This window comes from Limanda limanda, chromosome 4 (assembly GCF_963576545.1).
Source record: "Limanda limanda chromosome 4, fLimLim1.1, whole genome shotgun sequence".
Classification (NCBI taxonomy): Eukaryota; Metazoa; Chordata; class Actinopteri; order Pleuronectiformes; family Pleuronectidae; genus Limanda; species Limanda limanda.
The window spans coordinates 6,678,433-6,694,935 of record NC_083639.1 but is presented as its reverse complement, the minus strand read 5'-3'; the positions used below and the strand labels follow the sequence as shown (position 1 = coordinate 6,694,935).

The 16,503-nt window shown below is 42.6% G+C and overlaps 2 protein-coding genes across 3 annotated transcripts in view; one reads left to right on the top strand and one right to left on the bottom strand.

Annotated features, from left to right (window-relative positions):
• Positions 1-4,732, top strand: part of atg7 (ATG7 autophagy related 7 homolog (S. cerevisiae)) — a 53,422-nt gene extending 48,690 nt beyond the window's left edge. Inside the window, exon 19 of the mRNA XM_061069340.1 lies at positions 3,751-4,732. Coding sequence (XP_060925323.1) covers positions 3,751-3,783 — 33 coding nt within the window. The 3' untranslated portion in view covers positions 3,784-4,732. The remainder of the gene's footprint in view (positions 1-3,750) is intronic.
• Positions 4,733-9,459: 4,727 nt separating this feature from the next.
• The window catches only part of vgll4b (vestigial-like family member 4b), a 35,373-nt gene continuing 28,329 nt past the window's right edge, over positions 9,460-16,503 (bottom strand). For both annotated transcript variants that reach the window (XM_061069861.1, XM_061069860.1), the window contains 3 exons: positions 11,812-12,079; positions 11,350-11,467; positions 9,460-10,720 (listed from right to left, as the gene is read on the bottom strand). In XM_061069861.1, coding sequence (XP_060925844.1) covers positions 10,467-10,720; positions 11,350-11,467; positions 11,812-12,079 — 640 coding nt within the window. In that variant the 3' untranslated portion in view covers positions 9,460-10,466. The remainder of the gene's footprint in view (positions 10,721-11,349; positions 11,468-11,811; positions 12,080-16,503) is intronic.

Genomic DNA, 16,503 nt, shown 5'->3' with positions numbered 1-16,503 from the left:
ATGCAGCTTATTCTGTTGGACTTTATGAAACATCCAGAAAGCCCGAGTTCTTTTTTTCCCGACCTGCAGCGGCTGAAGGTCCTGGAGCGATAAGGACGCTTCAAAGTTAAAGATGTGTCGCTGATTGTGTTCTGCCAATCCCTTTGAGGTGCTGTCATGGTGTGTGTGTTTGTGTGTGTGTGTGTAGTGTGGGGGTTACCCACTTGAAAGGGATATACTCCAGTGTAGTGCCGCAACTACAAATTAGTTTAGTCGTTGTTTTATGTCTCTTTGTAGTTCTGATATCTTTGAAATAGGGAAAAATTACCTTCAAAATTTGTCGGAGCCCAAATTGGGAAAATAACTTTCCAGAAAAACGCTGCTATTTTGCAACGTAGAAGCTAGTTTTTGAAATTGTACGGGTTCTGACATGATAAGAAAAAATTTGCATTATTTGAGATTCCAACATAACTTTGCCTGGCTTTTAAAACACGCATAGAGGAGAAGATAGTGATGTGGCTCAAAAGAGAAAGAGAGATATCAAAGGTAAAATCGAAAAGGCTCAAATCAGCATAAAACCAGAAGGGTGTCCAGAGAGCGTATAGCCCAGAACCATCTGGTCATGTTAAAGAAAGTGGGGAAAAGAAATTGTGTATCTGGGAGAGGATCACAAGGGAAGAAACGAAGTGTAGACAGAAGTCTGTAGGTCCACGATTTGAGAGAAAGGATATATTGTTTTGTCCGATTTCTTTTGAACCCCTCAAATATGCCCATTGGGCTTTTAAAGGCCTACGCCCACTTCTTTTCATACTGAATTCAGCAATCGACTGTAAATAGAGATGCACGACATGACCTCTATTCCAAAAGATGGAGAAATACTGGCCGCAGAACAGGTCATAAACTCCACCTTTTCCATGTTAGCAGATGGGACGTGAAGCACAGAAAAAAGTCAGAGCTCACATCAAATTAATCTCTTTCATTTTTGGTCGTTTTGGACATCACACTAGTGTTTTTGATCATTTTCCCAGTAAGTTTGGTTTTAATTAGTTATTTGATGCTATTGAAACGTCTTGATTGACAGCTGAAAGACGTACTCATGTTTATTGATGGGACCTCGCAGCTATAATACCCGTTCACCACTGTGCAGGCACCTGTACGCAGGATTTGTTTTTAACTTCGTCTTTGTACGAAGGGAGGAAGTTACTCAAATTGAGTGTTTTATTTCAAAGCTGGAACCTTGAAGAACAAATATGTGTCACCGTAAATAATCATATTTAACATATAATAGCACCAACTTTTCATATCGGAATTTTCAGTCAGTCAAAAATGTTTTCTATGAATTGAATTTTCAACTCAATGTTTTTCCTTGGATACATTCAGGTGCAGGTTTGTTGTTGTCTTGCAGTAGAAGCAGTTGGTGGTTCCAGTTAATCTCCTGATTGGAGCGAGCGGAGCAGCGATTTATTCTGATCTCAGCTTTGCAGCATTCTGCTTACGCGTTGCAGCAACACAAGTTAAACGCTTGAGAAACATCCAGAGTATTCAGCCCTGCTCGGAAGAGTGTAGTAAACGTCGCTGGCTCCACTTTGCTGAAGCTATTCGCGTTACATAAGGTCTCCCACACAACCCCCCCCCTCCCTTTTCTGCCTTCTTCCCCTTTTTTTTTCATTCTGCACAAAAGATTTGTCAAAACACACACACACGCCATCAGTGCGGCGTGGCAGTCGTCCAGAGAGCGGCTCCATTGTCGCTGCGTTTCAAAGAGCTCTTTGCTCCGCTCTCCTTTTGATGCTCGCTCCCCAGCAGCAGTGGAGCAGAAATGCAGAGCGTCCGGCTTTGATATGAATTTGTCGCTGATTCTCCACACTGCTGCTGAAAAAAAGGCCAGCGGACGACTCCAGGGATGTGACACCACAATAACACTCAGTTTGGGTCTGATATCTGTCGACTCAGGTTCTTGTGCAGCAGAACAGGTTCGACGGCTTTTTGCCTCTAAAGCCAGAGCAAAGGTACAAATGAGTTTTGGCTTAAAAAAAAAGTGCAGCTCAAATAAAACTGCACCAAAAACATCCCTGTTGAAACAAATTGAAGAGGTGAAGACGAGAGAGAGACTCTGATGTTCACAGTTTTTAGCTGAAGATCCCGACGTCCTCTTCTTCACTGGTCACAAGTTCTCTACCAACATTAAGCTTTTAGCTTCAGTCGCTGTCCTTCAAATTGTTTGTAATTACATTTTCAATTGATTTATTTTGTATATTGGAAAAGTAGATTTGATCAACAAGTAGAACTGTAGCTTGTTTCCTTTTTTTAAAAATACGAATTGACAAAAATTGTTAAACGTGGTCTGGTTCCGGTTGTGACAACCTGCTGCTTTTCTCTAATTATTTTATCATTAACTTTGATTGTCTGATTAAACAAGTCATTTGACATCAAGACATTTAAAGACGTCACGTTTAATAGACAAACTATTAATTGAGAAAACAATCTGCCTTTTAATTGTTAATGGAAAATAATTGTCGAGTGCAGCTCAACTTCACTCGTTCTCTGTTTGAGTAGTTTGTGACTGTCTGAGTTCTCCTAAAAAGACATGAATCACATCTTTCTATTCAATGTCTTAACTATATTCACACAATAGGTCTGCAGGTGTGTGCGTGTGTGTGTATGTGTGTCTGTGTTTGTGTGCATCTATGGCTGCAGGCAGCTTTCTACAGTGTAAATTGAATTTCTTTCGGTCGTAGTCGTTTCACTGGAATTCCAGCTTCTTTTGAGTGGTGAAGCAGCTCGTCTGAATGACCCAGCATGTATGTGTCAAAACTCCCAGTGTGAGAAACATTCCAGTGTTAGAGGTATGTGAATTACGTCCTACAGAGCGAGAATGTGAAGAATCTGCTGCCAGGAGAAGGCCACTGTTGTTTACTGACGCAGTCCTGCAAAGGAGGTCCCTCTGTGTGTGTGTGTGTGTCTGTGTGTGTCTGTGTGTGCGTGTCTCACATGCTGCTGTCACTTCCTGGTAAGACAGTTCTTAGCTGTGATTGTAAATAATAATTTTAAAAGCTCTTATACATTTGGTGCCGAGCCAAGAAATTAGCTCCCGGCTTCCTGTATTTTCTCAGGGTTCATTTTGTTGGACCAAACTTTTCACTTATTGGAAACACACGTTTCTGTCAATCAATGTCTCTTATTATTTTAATTAAAGCAAACCTGGTTTTCAGTGGACGTGAACATGGTCTGTGCAGCCTCATGTATCAAACTGACTGAAATCAGCCTTTATTTAATGTGTATTGATTATATTACAATAAACTGGGTTTCTTTGTACAATCCTGGTTATTTAGAGTGTGTTTATCTTCCATTTAATTATGTCCAGCGGATGACAGATGTTGATGAAACCAAATGACTGTACATCATGTATCCACACATGAAAACGTTACACAGATATTAAATGTGACTCGACGACATTGTTCCTCGTTGACAGAAATGTGCAAGCTGGCAAACATGGATGTGACCAATGTGTAATAGTAAAATAATTCAAAACATTTATTTTAAACTTTGAGATGTGTTCGTGTAAAGAAATTGACTAATGTTGGTCAGAAACTTTTCTGGGAGAGAAACTCTGAATCTAGTCTTAAAGTTCACAAGAAAACCTCCACAGAGCAAATTCAGGGTCCATTTACTAAACTCCACTGAAGCCTGTTCAGATACCAGCAGCTGGAGATAAGAATATTAATATTAATTTAAGTGTTTATTTCAATGTCTTTTTCTATGTCTCCTCAGATTTGGGACATGAGCGACGACGAGAGCATCTGAAGGACGAGAGGAACAAACCAAAGGACTGGACTCTGCCCTCCATGTTTCTGTCTGTTCCTCCTCAATAGATCTCAACATTCAAAAAGGAGAAGAGGAGTGAAAGACTCTTTGTGGTCGACACTGAACCCGACATCATCAGAACCAAGAATGTTACAACATTGATGCTGAAAAGCTTTAAAATTCCAATTCGTCTTTATTTGGATTCAAAACCAGAGAACATTGTTAGAAATTCAGAGGCTGGTCAAAGCCTATTTAAAAATGATAAATGGCAAAAGAATGATGTTTTTTTTTTTACTCCTGTTACTTAATCACTTACTTAAAGGAAACGTATGAAGCTTTTTTCTGTGTTTTTTTTGTTTGTGTTTTTCCTCTTCGTTTAGTTTGTTGTCGGATGACAGCCGCCTCGTAGTCCCGCCCATTCTTCCAGGGCGTCAGGATGTCACATGACCTCTCGATGCTCCGCTTGTTGCACATTAGTTAGTCTGACATGTTCCATAACGAGCCAGGTTAAGCAAGAGGCCGACATTTCTTACATGCCGAGGGAAATGGTTGACAAATCCCAGTGGGCCAATCAGAGCCCAGATAAAGCCCTTAAAGAGACAGAAGCCAAAACCGAGTGTTTCCGACAGAGGCTGAGAGGAGGAGCTGCAGCCATGACAGTTTATTAGAACGTGAGCGGCACACGTCTCCCTTAATGATCAGTCCCCTTCACTCGCAGACTGGAATCAGCTCCACACTCCACATCTACACTAACAGACCTTATTCTCTCTCTGAGACGGCTTCGGTGAACAGTCGCAGGTTGAGTCTCTCCACCGGCACGTGGACTGGATTTGCTGAGGAGCCTATTTTTCTTTTTTTGGCAGGACTTTGACAAACTACATCTGCTCGCTCACTCAGTTTGAGCTTCAGATGAATTATGAAAACACAAAACACGGTTGACAACTCAGCACATCCAACAGTGGTTAATACTAAAACCAGCTTTGTTCGGCATCACTCTTGAGAAAACATGCCCAGATGTTACTGTAACACAACAGTGGCGCCTGGGACGGAAAATATTTACTGTCGCTCCAGAAAAAACCCCGGAGAAACCGAAGCTCTTGGTTACGAATGTGTTGATGCATGCACTCGTTTTTTTACTCTGTGTGTGATCTGCTAACGTGTGTGATAATTTCAGTGTTAAGAAACGTAAGCCTACAACAGCCACTTAAGAACAAGGATTAGTGGAATGTTTACCTCCAGATTTATCGTCACACGTGAGAATAAACTGAGGATTCAGACTTTTGTTTCCATAATTCTGTTTTCTCCGTTCTCATCTTTAAATATTTCACCAAAATCAGATATAAAATGTATCTGTTATTAAAATGCGAACACCATATGGCTGCAGAATTGTGTTTTATTTTCATACTACACCTAAATTGTAATATTGTGTGAATAATGTCGTAATATTGCAAGTCATAATCCTGTTAGAAGGAAGAGGGAATTTTTCAAGAATTAAGTTGTTACATTGTGGGTAAAGTTGTAATATTGTTAAAATAAAGATGTAATTGGACGAGAATTCGCCACTATAATTGTCATCAATGTGGATCATCTTGATAAATATTGTTTTAGTATTACTTTCACAAATAGTGAACTAGCTCATCAGCATCATGTTATCAGGAGATCAAGACTTTGAAATGTCAGTGTACGAAACTGTCTGTTCTGAAGAAGACTTGGAGGAAATGGCTTCTTTGGAGAGGAGGAAATGTTTGATGCTGGTCGACTGATGTTATCGTTTTTATATCTGCACGATATTTAAAGGACATTTATCAAGATTTTGGATCACGAGAGTGAAACTCTGGGGACCGCGGGTTCTGCTCGCTGGTTATTTTAATACGTTTTTATTTATTCTTGAAAGATTGGGCCTTCTTTCTTGTTGGATTACATTATTTAATGAAATCTCTTTGTTCTTCAATGAGGCCTTTCTACTCTGTTGAACAAGTGAACCTTTTCACCTATTTGATTTTTCCAACACAATCATCCCATTACTCGAGCACAGACACAGCAGCACAGCTACATGAGACGGAGGCCACTCACTCACACGGTGGTTTAAAAGCACTTTATTGTTCATCAAGGCTACTTTACGTACAAAAAAGGTGGCCTGCCAAAACCTTTTCAGTAGGAGACACAGAGCCACAAATTGACTGTTGTTTTCTGAATACAATGTCTTTTGTTTTTTTTTACAGTTCAGAGTATTACTACCACTAAGTACATGCTACTTCCACTTCAAAAAAAAAAGACCTGGAAAATGTGGTACAGTCAGAGTATAGAGCAACTCCTCTTTGATTTATCTGCACAATTTATTTTCATGGTGTTTACAGATGCTGAATGTTCTCCAGATGGGAACCGTGACATCCTCAAAGCTCATTTACTGCTCGGCTCCTCTCGGCTTTGCTGACGTGCAGCGAAGCCGAAGAACCTCAGCACAAAATCTGCTGAGAAATGTTTTGAGATTTTCATCGGCCAAGCTTCAGTGTCAGAATTCAACAAGACTTTTCCCTGTTGCTTGGTTCCCATCTGTAAACCAAACTCAGTCATCAAAGGATTTTCTAAAGGAGCCACAATGTGCCGACATGTAGTAGTGGAAATGTAACTCGCCTGCTAGCCCGTGATTATTGTTGATTTTTACACTTAAATGTTAATGGTTTGGATAAGGCTAACGAGACGTACTGGGCTGGCAGCAGCATCGATCTGTTCCACCGAAGCAAAACATGCAAACTGATCAAGAGCTGAGAAGAACCAACTCTTTTCTTTTTGCTCACACGTGACGTCGCAGAAGTCACGCGAACAAACACAATGTAAATGAGGGCAGAACATCGGGGGCCAATGGAAGTAGCGATTGTCACTGACACCAGTGGCTCGTTGTGGTTTCATACAGTTTCCGTGCTCCTGCACTCTGTTAACAAAAAAGATCAACTTTTTTCACAAAAAAAGATAAAGGAAAAATGCAATGATTACAATATAAGGACAGGGGGAAAAAAACAATTAAATAGCTACATATCATTAACAAATTAATTGTTCCTCAAAAAATACCTACGATTTTTTTCTCTGTACATTCGTTACGCACAGCGTAATGATGGTCTTATAGTTACCTATTATAAAAAAGTAATTTTTTATTAAGTGATTTTCCTACAGTCTGTAGGGAGAGTGTGCCGAAGCGAAGAGAGCGCCTCCTACCTACAGGGTGGTAGTGAAACAATAATGAGAACAAATAATAATAATAACAGAAACACAAAATCTTCTGGACACAAAGCCTCGTTCCCTCATGGTTTCTAACAAAATGTGAAGTACATCCAAACGGAGTCAGGGTCGACTGAATCTGAGAGGAGGGGACGCTGTAACGACCCAGTGGCAGTGAACGTCTCGCGGCTCATACTGTTATTACAGAAGCTCAGCTCCTGAAGCTCTGACCCCCCTCACCCCAACAGGACAAACTCACCACCCACTCTGAACCTGTCACAGAAGACACGCTGAGATCGTAGACGACCTGTTTGTGATGAAGCCGACTCACTGGCTGTTGGGTTAGGATTTCAAAACATGTACCATCGGTTCTGACTCTGTTCTGTTCTGATATGAGAGGATGGAATGTGAGGATATTCGAGATCACTGACGTTCTGTGATGAGAACTTTAACGGATGTACTCGTCATATTTGATTAAAGTCGAATCTGTAAACGTCCTGTTAGAGACATGCCATGACACTAAATGTTTTCCCATCTCAGGTCTATACGTTCTTCGCTCTGAACGCCCTAGAATCGTTTATGGCATCATGTGTTCCTCTATCATACGTTCTGCCAGAATAACACAGTGTCCACAACGTCAACTGGGAACTCTGGGACAAGTGGCTGGTTATCAGCTCGGTCTGTTGATGTGGAGATACTGCGTGTTAATGAGGCCTGTACAAAGTTCCCTATAGGAGGAATGTATGCGGCTGAGGCGCAGGCTCTTTTTACAGAGAACTCATCTCCTCAGGCTGCAGCTGGAACTGCAGCAACAATACAATGTTGTCCAGGACAGAAAGCAGTGAAATATAAAGCAAAAATAAAAAAGTCTGGACACCAAGTTGGGACACAACGAGTCATCTGTTGAGGTCTGAGAGAGTTTTGACAGCCCATCATGAATCCACACTGAACGAGAGTTGTTTTGTTTGTTTACATCTCAACGTTGTTTCCAAAGTTGTTTTTTCTCTTGGGCGGTAAAATTCGAATGATTGTTAGACATTTTTCTATGGGTCAGAAAAACATCTGAGAGCCGTCATCACTAACTGACCTTCAACAACACCTTGTTTTCCAAAAGCGCTCTAGCCCGCTAGCTTGTCCTCTACGTCTTCCTTCTTGGAGCGAAGGGGGCGTGGTTAAGACGTCACCCAAATAGTCTCGCAACAATCGCGTTGTGTAGTTGTATCTCAGGCTTTATGGAAAACAAGGCCCTGCCGACCGGTTTGTGCCCAGCTGGTGTCTCAGCCCAGTCACGCTGAGGGCTGGAGCATCCTGTACCACCAATAGATCAACATCTTAAGAAAACCGTTAACAGGCAGCGTCTCCCGAAGCCGACTCAGCACCGGACCACCATGTCCGGCTGCTGGGGGGGTTCAGAGAAACTCAGGTCTCAATGGTTACACAGAGCCTGTCCGGAGGCTTGTTCCACTACAGAGGTTTGTTACCATACTGAAATTAATGGAAAACAAAAGTACAAAACTGTAATAATAACAATAACAATAATAATATGGAGTACAACTGACCCAGCAGTGAGTGTATAGTGTCTATGTCTGTTACTAACAACGAAAGAAGTAACAACTACCGTCCAAATGAAAAGGCTAATAGTAGTTAAGATTGAAATGCTTAAAAATACTAATAGATACCAGCTATTAAAAAAAAACAAAAAGAAAAAATACATGCATCTGTAAAAGCATTAGTTTACCCTTCGAACCTTATAGAAATCGACCAAACCACAGTGTGTAAGGGGGGGGGGGCAGCAGGGTGCGAGCCAAATATAATTACAACACCCGTGTTCAAAGAGACACAAAAACAAAAGGGGCTAGCGTTTGAAGAGATCTGAATAATCTTCTCTCCCCCGGTCAAGAAGCCAGACAGTTCTTTTTTTCTTTTTTTTTTGATCTTCTTTTCTTTCGACCACAAAGTGACATGCAGTGTCATCGATCCCCTGGTCGCTGTCAGCAGTTCAGTTCAGCCCGGGAAGCTCATCCCGGCTCATTGTCTCTCTGCGACCCGCTGCACTCTGCTCCACGTCCATCCCAAAAACCTGACTGTGCTCGTACAACAAATCACCGCACAACAATTTGGCACATTGTTTGAGCAGGTGAAGACCAGTGAGTGAAGTTAGACTCTTCATCCTCATCCTCAACACTCCAGTTGGCTTGAAGTGAATTTGAAGGGATATTTTTACACATATTTCTCAGCATTTTACTCATTTCTCATGGCAGAGATGTGAAATAATATGGGTGAGTAAGGGCTTCTGTAAGTTGCCATGGTGACAGCAGTTTACTTTAATTGAAGAGCGCCCTGTTCCTCACACAGTTTAACTAATTGTTTACACCCCAAATGGAATAAGGCGCGCTCTCTGCACCCACATGTGTGACTTAATGTGGACTCTGGCTCTGCTGCTGGGGGGGGGGGGGAACCATAAGTTAACATGTTACATGTGATGAACACACAGTGAGTAAATGGCTCGGGATGGGATCCTGCTTGTCACCCACCTTCTCTATGTGTTTTAGTTTACAGCTAAATGAACCCACATCAAATGTCTCTTTGAGGATCGGAGAACACATTGATCCAAATCGATTATTCCCCCCCGACCATGCTGATGTGTGTTTTCCATTCTTCAGAAATGCATTGAATAAATAATGCAGCATGGTTATAATATTGGATGAAATTATGTCCAGGTCCCAGAAATGTTGAATTCAGTCAGTTTGAGTTCAGTTTTCAGTCCCAGTGTTTACAGTGCCAGATTGTGATGTTGACATGTCAGACCCCATGGCAGTAGTGCAAATCAGACCGAGTCGATCGATTGAGTTTACACACGTACAGTAACACATACAGAGGAGAGAGAGAAGGTGAGAGAGGAGCCCAGTCGATGGCTTTGTGTCGTTTTTGATCGGGTCATTGATAAACGTCAACGTCTACAGGTTTCTTTGGTAGCACAGTCAGGTGGTTTGTGATTATTTTCTCCAAAGTGGTTCTTTCTCATCTCTTCTATCAAACACCAGGCATCTCATAACGCAGAAGCAGTACACAACATCTACTGTTAAAAATAAAAACAACAACAACAACAAAGAAGAAAAGAAATTGAATAATTAAAACCCCGCCTCTCCTCTCTCTCTTTATGTACATATAACTACAGACACTTGCCCCACGATGCTCCTGTCAGTCCAAGAGTTCAGCCCTCGTCACTCACGACTGATTATTGTCTAACTTTAGCGAACCAGAGGACAGTTGTTATATTTTGCTGATTTGATCCTCTACAGGCTCGGCCCGCGGGGTTGGGGGGGCGCTGCCTCTGGGACGCCGGTGACAGATCGACAGCGTGACAGGGGACATGGATGTTGGAGTCGGGGTGATTGGGAGTGGGCTGTGGGGGGCTGGGGAAGCAGGGGGGGGCAAAATCCCTCTAAAATCTCTCTTGGGCCCCTTCAGGAGACCACGGAGGGGGAGTGGTTGTGGTTGATCATGTGACTGTCGGGGGAGGAGTTTGGGCTGCTGCCGGACGACGAGGGGCTCCCCTTGTTCTTGATCTGCAGCCAGGTCTCGCCCAGCGCCTTGGCGAAGTGGTCGTCCACCGAGCCCGTGATGGACACGGAGTTGGTGGCCGGCTCGGGCTCTTTGTAGTTCTTCCCAAGGCTGCGGCGGAAATGCTCTTCAATCACTGGGTCGCAGGCTGTGTTGGCTGGAAGAGCGAGGGGGTGGGGGGGAGAGGAAACAGAGATGTTTTAGTCCCCATGGTGAAATAAAACTCACTTGTATAACAGGCAGTGGCTTATTTATTACCCAACATCAGCTCAAACACAAGTAATGTGCGTTTTATTTCAATGGAAAAACATCTACTTCGCTTTTTCTGCGCAGTTTTTTAGCATTAAATCACTGTTTCAAATTTCACTGTTAACCTCAATGAGATCAGAGGGATTTCACTGCGATCATAAAAAAAAAAGCCACAGCGAAGTTATCAACCCACAAAGAACCTGACTGACACAGAGCAGAAGCCTCAAATGACTTAAACTAGACAGATAAAAGGCAGGACTGGTAACAAAGCGTTCTGCGGCTGCATCACGACTGATGGGTTATGAAGAGCATCACTAGTTATATAAGTCAGACTGAATGAAGAGAGGGAGCTGATGTGTCCCCAGGGAGAAGTTTTAAACAATCCACCCAATAAAGGTTTACTGGTAATAGTCAATAATGATTCATTATTGTGTTCAACTGTTCCTTTAACCCAAGTCAAAAATTGCTAAAATAACAGAAGAAACACAACAAGCATGTCACGTGTGAGTGTTTGTACAAATGCATGAGTGCACTCACTGTTGGCTCTCCTGTAGTTGTTAGTGAGGCTGGAGCAGCCGTTGTGAGACACTGGACAGTGAGACAGGTTGCAGTTGCGGTTGTTGGCCGGAGCGCATGTGATCACTGAGGGGCGATTCTGAAACATGAGAGACAAAATTCAACGTTAAAGTTACATCGTTAGCGATTTAACTGTTATAGATGTTGGCAACAACAATGACTTGTTAGGAGAAGGTGAAAGAGGAGTAAAGAGAGCTTGGGAAATATCACAGTTAAGAAAACAGACCAGGAAAAGAGCTGAGGTTTAAGGGAATGATTCAGTTGCCAAAAGGGTTTTAAATCAATTGCCAACTTCCTCTTGTCGACTATTCAATTATCTCAGATGAAAGCACAGTCACATCATAAAGAGTTCGTACCACAGCTGAGGTTCACCTGACAATTTCCAAATGATGTAGTCAGGATGTAAAGAGATGGTCATGTTACCTGCTGGCGTTCCATGGCGCTGACGGCCTGCGGCACTGTGGTCATGGCTGCTGTGCTGCTCCGTGCAGGCTCCATCAGGCTGTTTTTGGTTAACGCCAGTGGCTGGTCCATGCCGGCTAAGCTGGCCAGGTGGAGATGGTGGTGGTGGGCGTGGCTGTACAGATGGTTGCTGTGGACTGCGAGACCACCGGGCACCACCACCCGATCGCTGGGGCTCCGGCTGCGGTCCTTAGAGACCGGAGAGCTGCGATAGTCTCCATTAGGTTTCCTAGGAAATAGAGGTAGAGATAAAGAACCACATTAATTATCACAAGGCAAATTAATTTAATGTCTAATGTCTTTCAGGGGTTAGGGTATTACAACCGTAAATTGATTGTAGATTATTTATTGCGCTTCAAATTATTTAAAAAATATTGTTCTTTGCTTAAGAAAAGGAACATTTGAAAAGAAATTCTGAAGTTTAAAGTAATTTTTGTATTTTTCTAACCAGACACTGGATCCAAAACTACACTGGCTATCAAATGTTCAAACCTGAAAGAGGGATGAGAGAAAAAGGAGAAGAGACTGGTGGAAATGTACAAAGTGAAAAGGTGGTAAAAGGCTGTTAAGAGAGAAAGAGATGGGCCGACGACAGATAAGATGAACAAAAGGACAATTGTATATGGGCAGGAGCAGCAGATGCTATCGATACTGATCTAAAACATACACTCTCTTGATAGCTGGAGGATAGATTGATAAGACTATTCTGTACGAGCACATGCTCACACATAAAACTCTCTTTTCTGGGAAGGATGACTCACATTATCTAACATGGATGAACTACAAACTTGCCCCTGCACAAAGGAGCAAAGGGGCACAAGAATACAAAAATCGACTTTATCTCCCAATGGAGCGTGAGGACAGCTGCACTCACTGCTGTCCAGATGAAAACCTGGAAAATCCGGCAGTGTAAAAAGCAAAAATCCGAGATGAGGTCTGACACCAGCTGCGTCTCACTTCCAACAAATCTTGCCAACGCTGTTATCGACATATTTACGTTCTTTTTATTTTATCGTTTTCTTTCGTTTGACGTCAGCACACTTTGACAGAAGGTGAGCTGGCCACAAACATTCCCATTCCACCACCTCCAAAAACAACTCCTCTTCATTGAAAACGCAGAGATACAGACGAGGGGTTTAAATAGTGACAGTTTAATACAACTCAGACTTTGGCTTCTTTTTTCTCCGGCTCCCAGCTCTGATGATAATGACTGTAATATGTAGTGAAGTGGTCTGGCCTGATATTGTGCACACTTGCTTGCAGTTTAACAGGTAGCAATTATTTCCTTCTGTGCGTCAAACGTGGTCTGTGTGCGTGTGTGTGTGTGTGTGTGTGTGTGTGTGTGTGTGTGTGTGTGTGTGTGTGTGTGTGTGTGTGTGTGTGTGTGTGTGTGTGTGTGTGTGTGTGTGTGTGTGTGTTGGATTGTGTAGTACACCCTTCCTGCAGCTCCACTCCCCTCCTACAATTTGAGGCCCAGTTACAGGGAGCAAGATTTACTGTACTAGGCTCTTGCTATCTCTTCCTCTCTCTCAGGCTTCAAACACCCACATGCTTCCCCACATCTCTTCACAAATCAACACACACACCGCCTTTCCTCCCTTCCACACTGTAATACACACTATACATAGACAATGAAGCCTCAGTTGGGTAAAGGCAATTAAAATCTACTTTAAATAAGTTGCGCTGAAACAATTGAGGGCAGAAAACGACATGAAATCTTGTCTTTATTCTTCAACCAGATACTGTGTGGAGGCATTTCCCATCCATGTGAAAAGGTCTGAGTGAGAACACACAGCCGACTCAAAAGGAAAAAGAGGGGGGGGGGGGGGGGGGGGGGGGGAAGCTGCAGCCGCTCTTTTAGGTTTGTTTGGATGCAAAACAACAAGTTCAGGCTAACAATCGTAGATCCATGTGACCAGGCAACCTGACTGCTGGGTCAAGCATCTGGAGCCCACAGCACCGTGCTCCACAAATAAATAGTCTCCGCAGAATACAGAGAGGGGGAGAGGAAAGGCTGAGGAGAGGTGGGTGGGGGGGTGGGGGGGGGGGGGGCTGCATGTGAATGGTCCGGACCTCTACGATAAGAAAGAGTGAGGTCGGTAGTTTCCTTCGTTTGTGCCGAGAGCTGACATTAGCAGAGAGACCCCCCTCTCTGTTTTCTCTCTTTGTCTTTCTTTCTTCTTTTTCTCTCACAATCTGCTGCAAACTTCCTGAGGGTTATGGAGGGAGAGAGACTTGGCAGCTCTAACTCAAACCCAGGCCGATGGCTCAACATCCAGCTTTTCGTTTTTTTTAAGTTCCCTTTTCTACAATAGTCAAAACTAATTTCTTTGTTGCGTTAATCTCATTAAAATCAGGTCATAATAATAACACAACTGTGCACAAGTGAATATATTGTTGCTGAAGGAAACAACAACTTTTAATCAAATGCTACAAACTCTTATCTTCAGTTTTAAGCAGAGCTCATTCAGCTAAATGGCTGAACACATAACAAAGGTTGATCTCTCATCCCTGTCCCAGCAGCTGGGTCTTCACTATGGTTGTGGAAGTTGTTCCAAACTTTAATCATTGCCAACGAGTGGGCATGCCCACATCCTCACACAAGAGGGGCCGTCACCGGAGCCAGTGAACGGGATCAACAAATCCAACCAATGAATGGCTTGGCTGTTGAATCCATCACCGCCCCCGCCTTCCCCTCGCCTGATTGCCCACCAAACCCCGGACCACAATTCATGCCAGGGATCATGCATTCAAAACCCACTGGGCCTTTGTCTCTCTTACTCACCTCTCAATTATCGTTAGGGCTGCAGCTGGGGAGAGGGGGAGAGGGTGGAAAGGGCGGACAGGGACGGCTACGCATGAGAGACGGGCATGGGGCTGGTAACAAGGGAGAGGGCAGAGACACAGGGCTGCCAGTGCTGGGGCTAGGTGAGAGGTTCAGAGCCAACAGTGGGAAACCGAGGGAGACGGCCTTTGAAACGTAAAGAACTCGGAGACTTGGCTCTTAAGGGAAGACAACATGTAGCAACAAGTTGAAAAAGTGAAAGAGATTAGGGAAGCAACTCAATATTACTTTTTTCACAACACATTTTCACTGAGTTAGCTTTGACTTTAGGATCAAGCATCAATATGGAGCAGTATCCTTCTGCAGCTGCTGAAGGTTTTTCATCAATAGCCAAATCTGTTGTTCTGGCCTGCTGAGGTGACCGTCCTTTCATGACTCAGCTAGACTACAAAATAAAACTATTGCCTTTATCAAGGAGAAAGCTAACATATTACAGGTTCTGACTAATGATCTGGTGGCCCAGGGCTAGTAAAAGTGTGTGCAGGGCAAGTTGATTGACCAGTGAAAAGTCAATAAAATGTCTCAAACAACTGAGTAGATGTGGAATCCAAATATACCACTGGTGTGCTGTGCCAAAGATACATTCAAGTTCAGCACTACTGTATGCACATAAGTAACTGTTATTGGGGGATGTCATCACATATCACAGTCTAATGTTTATTATGAGATACTTTCCTGACGTACTTGTGTCCAGCTACCTACGTAGCCCACTTCATGGATCTACGGTAACTCCTTAAGTTGTTTACAGTTCAATGTCTGGTACTTAAATCTGAAAATACTGACATGATCATACACTCTTCCTCTCTCCCTGTAGCCTTTGTTGATGTGTGGCACTCAGTTGTTTTTATATGATTCACTGTAAGATTTGTTTTCAGTGAGAAAACAATAAATAACTTATCACATGTGTCAGTGTCCTTGTGCTCAGGACCAACTTTTTCTGTTTTGGCTGCTCACTGGTCAGTAACTGTATCAAACACAAATAAATCATGATGTTTGATAATGTTAAGATTTATTAACACCACTACTAGCTACAGTCTACACAAGGAATGTGACTTCCATGGGCTGTGACTGGAATCAGACGATGATGGTGTTTGCTACTTCCCAAAGACACAAAGACCCTAGAGAGGTGCATTTGATTTGTTGTCCTCATCCTTGCCAGATTTGAGCACTGTTTCACTATTCAAAATTGCTGTACACGTTGCATCCGTAAGACATACGTCAACATAAAAAATAAAATGTCAATAATTTGATCTGTATCTCATTTTAGAATAATAAAAACATTTGTTTATGGTCACATGGTGGAGCACCTCTATTTTGAATTTGGAAAAAGGGAGGGCACTGATTTTTATTTTAGTTAAAAATGGAAATGTTGGACCGAGCCCTGCGGTGGGCACTCACTGTAAGATCCCTTAATTTAAAACCCGACCAGTCAAACCCTCATAAATGGTACAGTCATATATCCTGAACAAAACTACTGGGATCTGTCATTATATACTGCCTTTTAAGTAACCATTCACATGACAGCCTGTCTTCAAGTTAACCTCAAGTTAAAGATCATGACCATGATCATGTGTTTGAATTTCTCAAGATAAAAAAAAACACAGTTATGTGTCTGTATTCTTGTAAAAAAAAGTAAGAACCCGTAATTTGTTCTTTGTATGTGCAAACCTGCCTAATTGCAACAATGAAAATCTAAATAGAACAAGTGGAACAATGACTTTAAAAATATGGGTTGGTTTAGGTGCTAGGTTTAGAGACTGCCAATTTGGTGAGGCTAACCATATTTTACTTTGAGGCAAAGATACAGC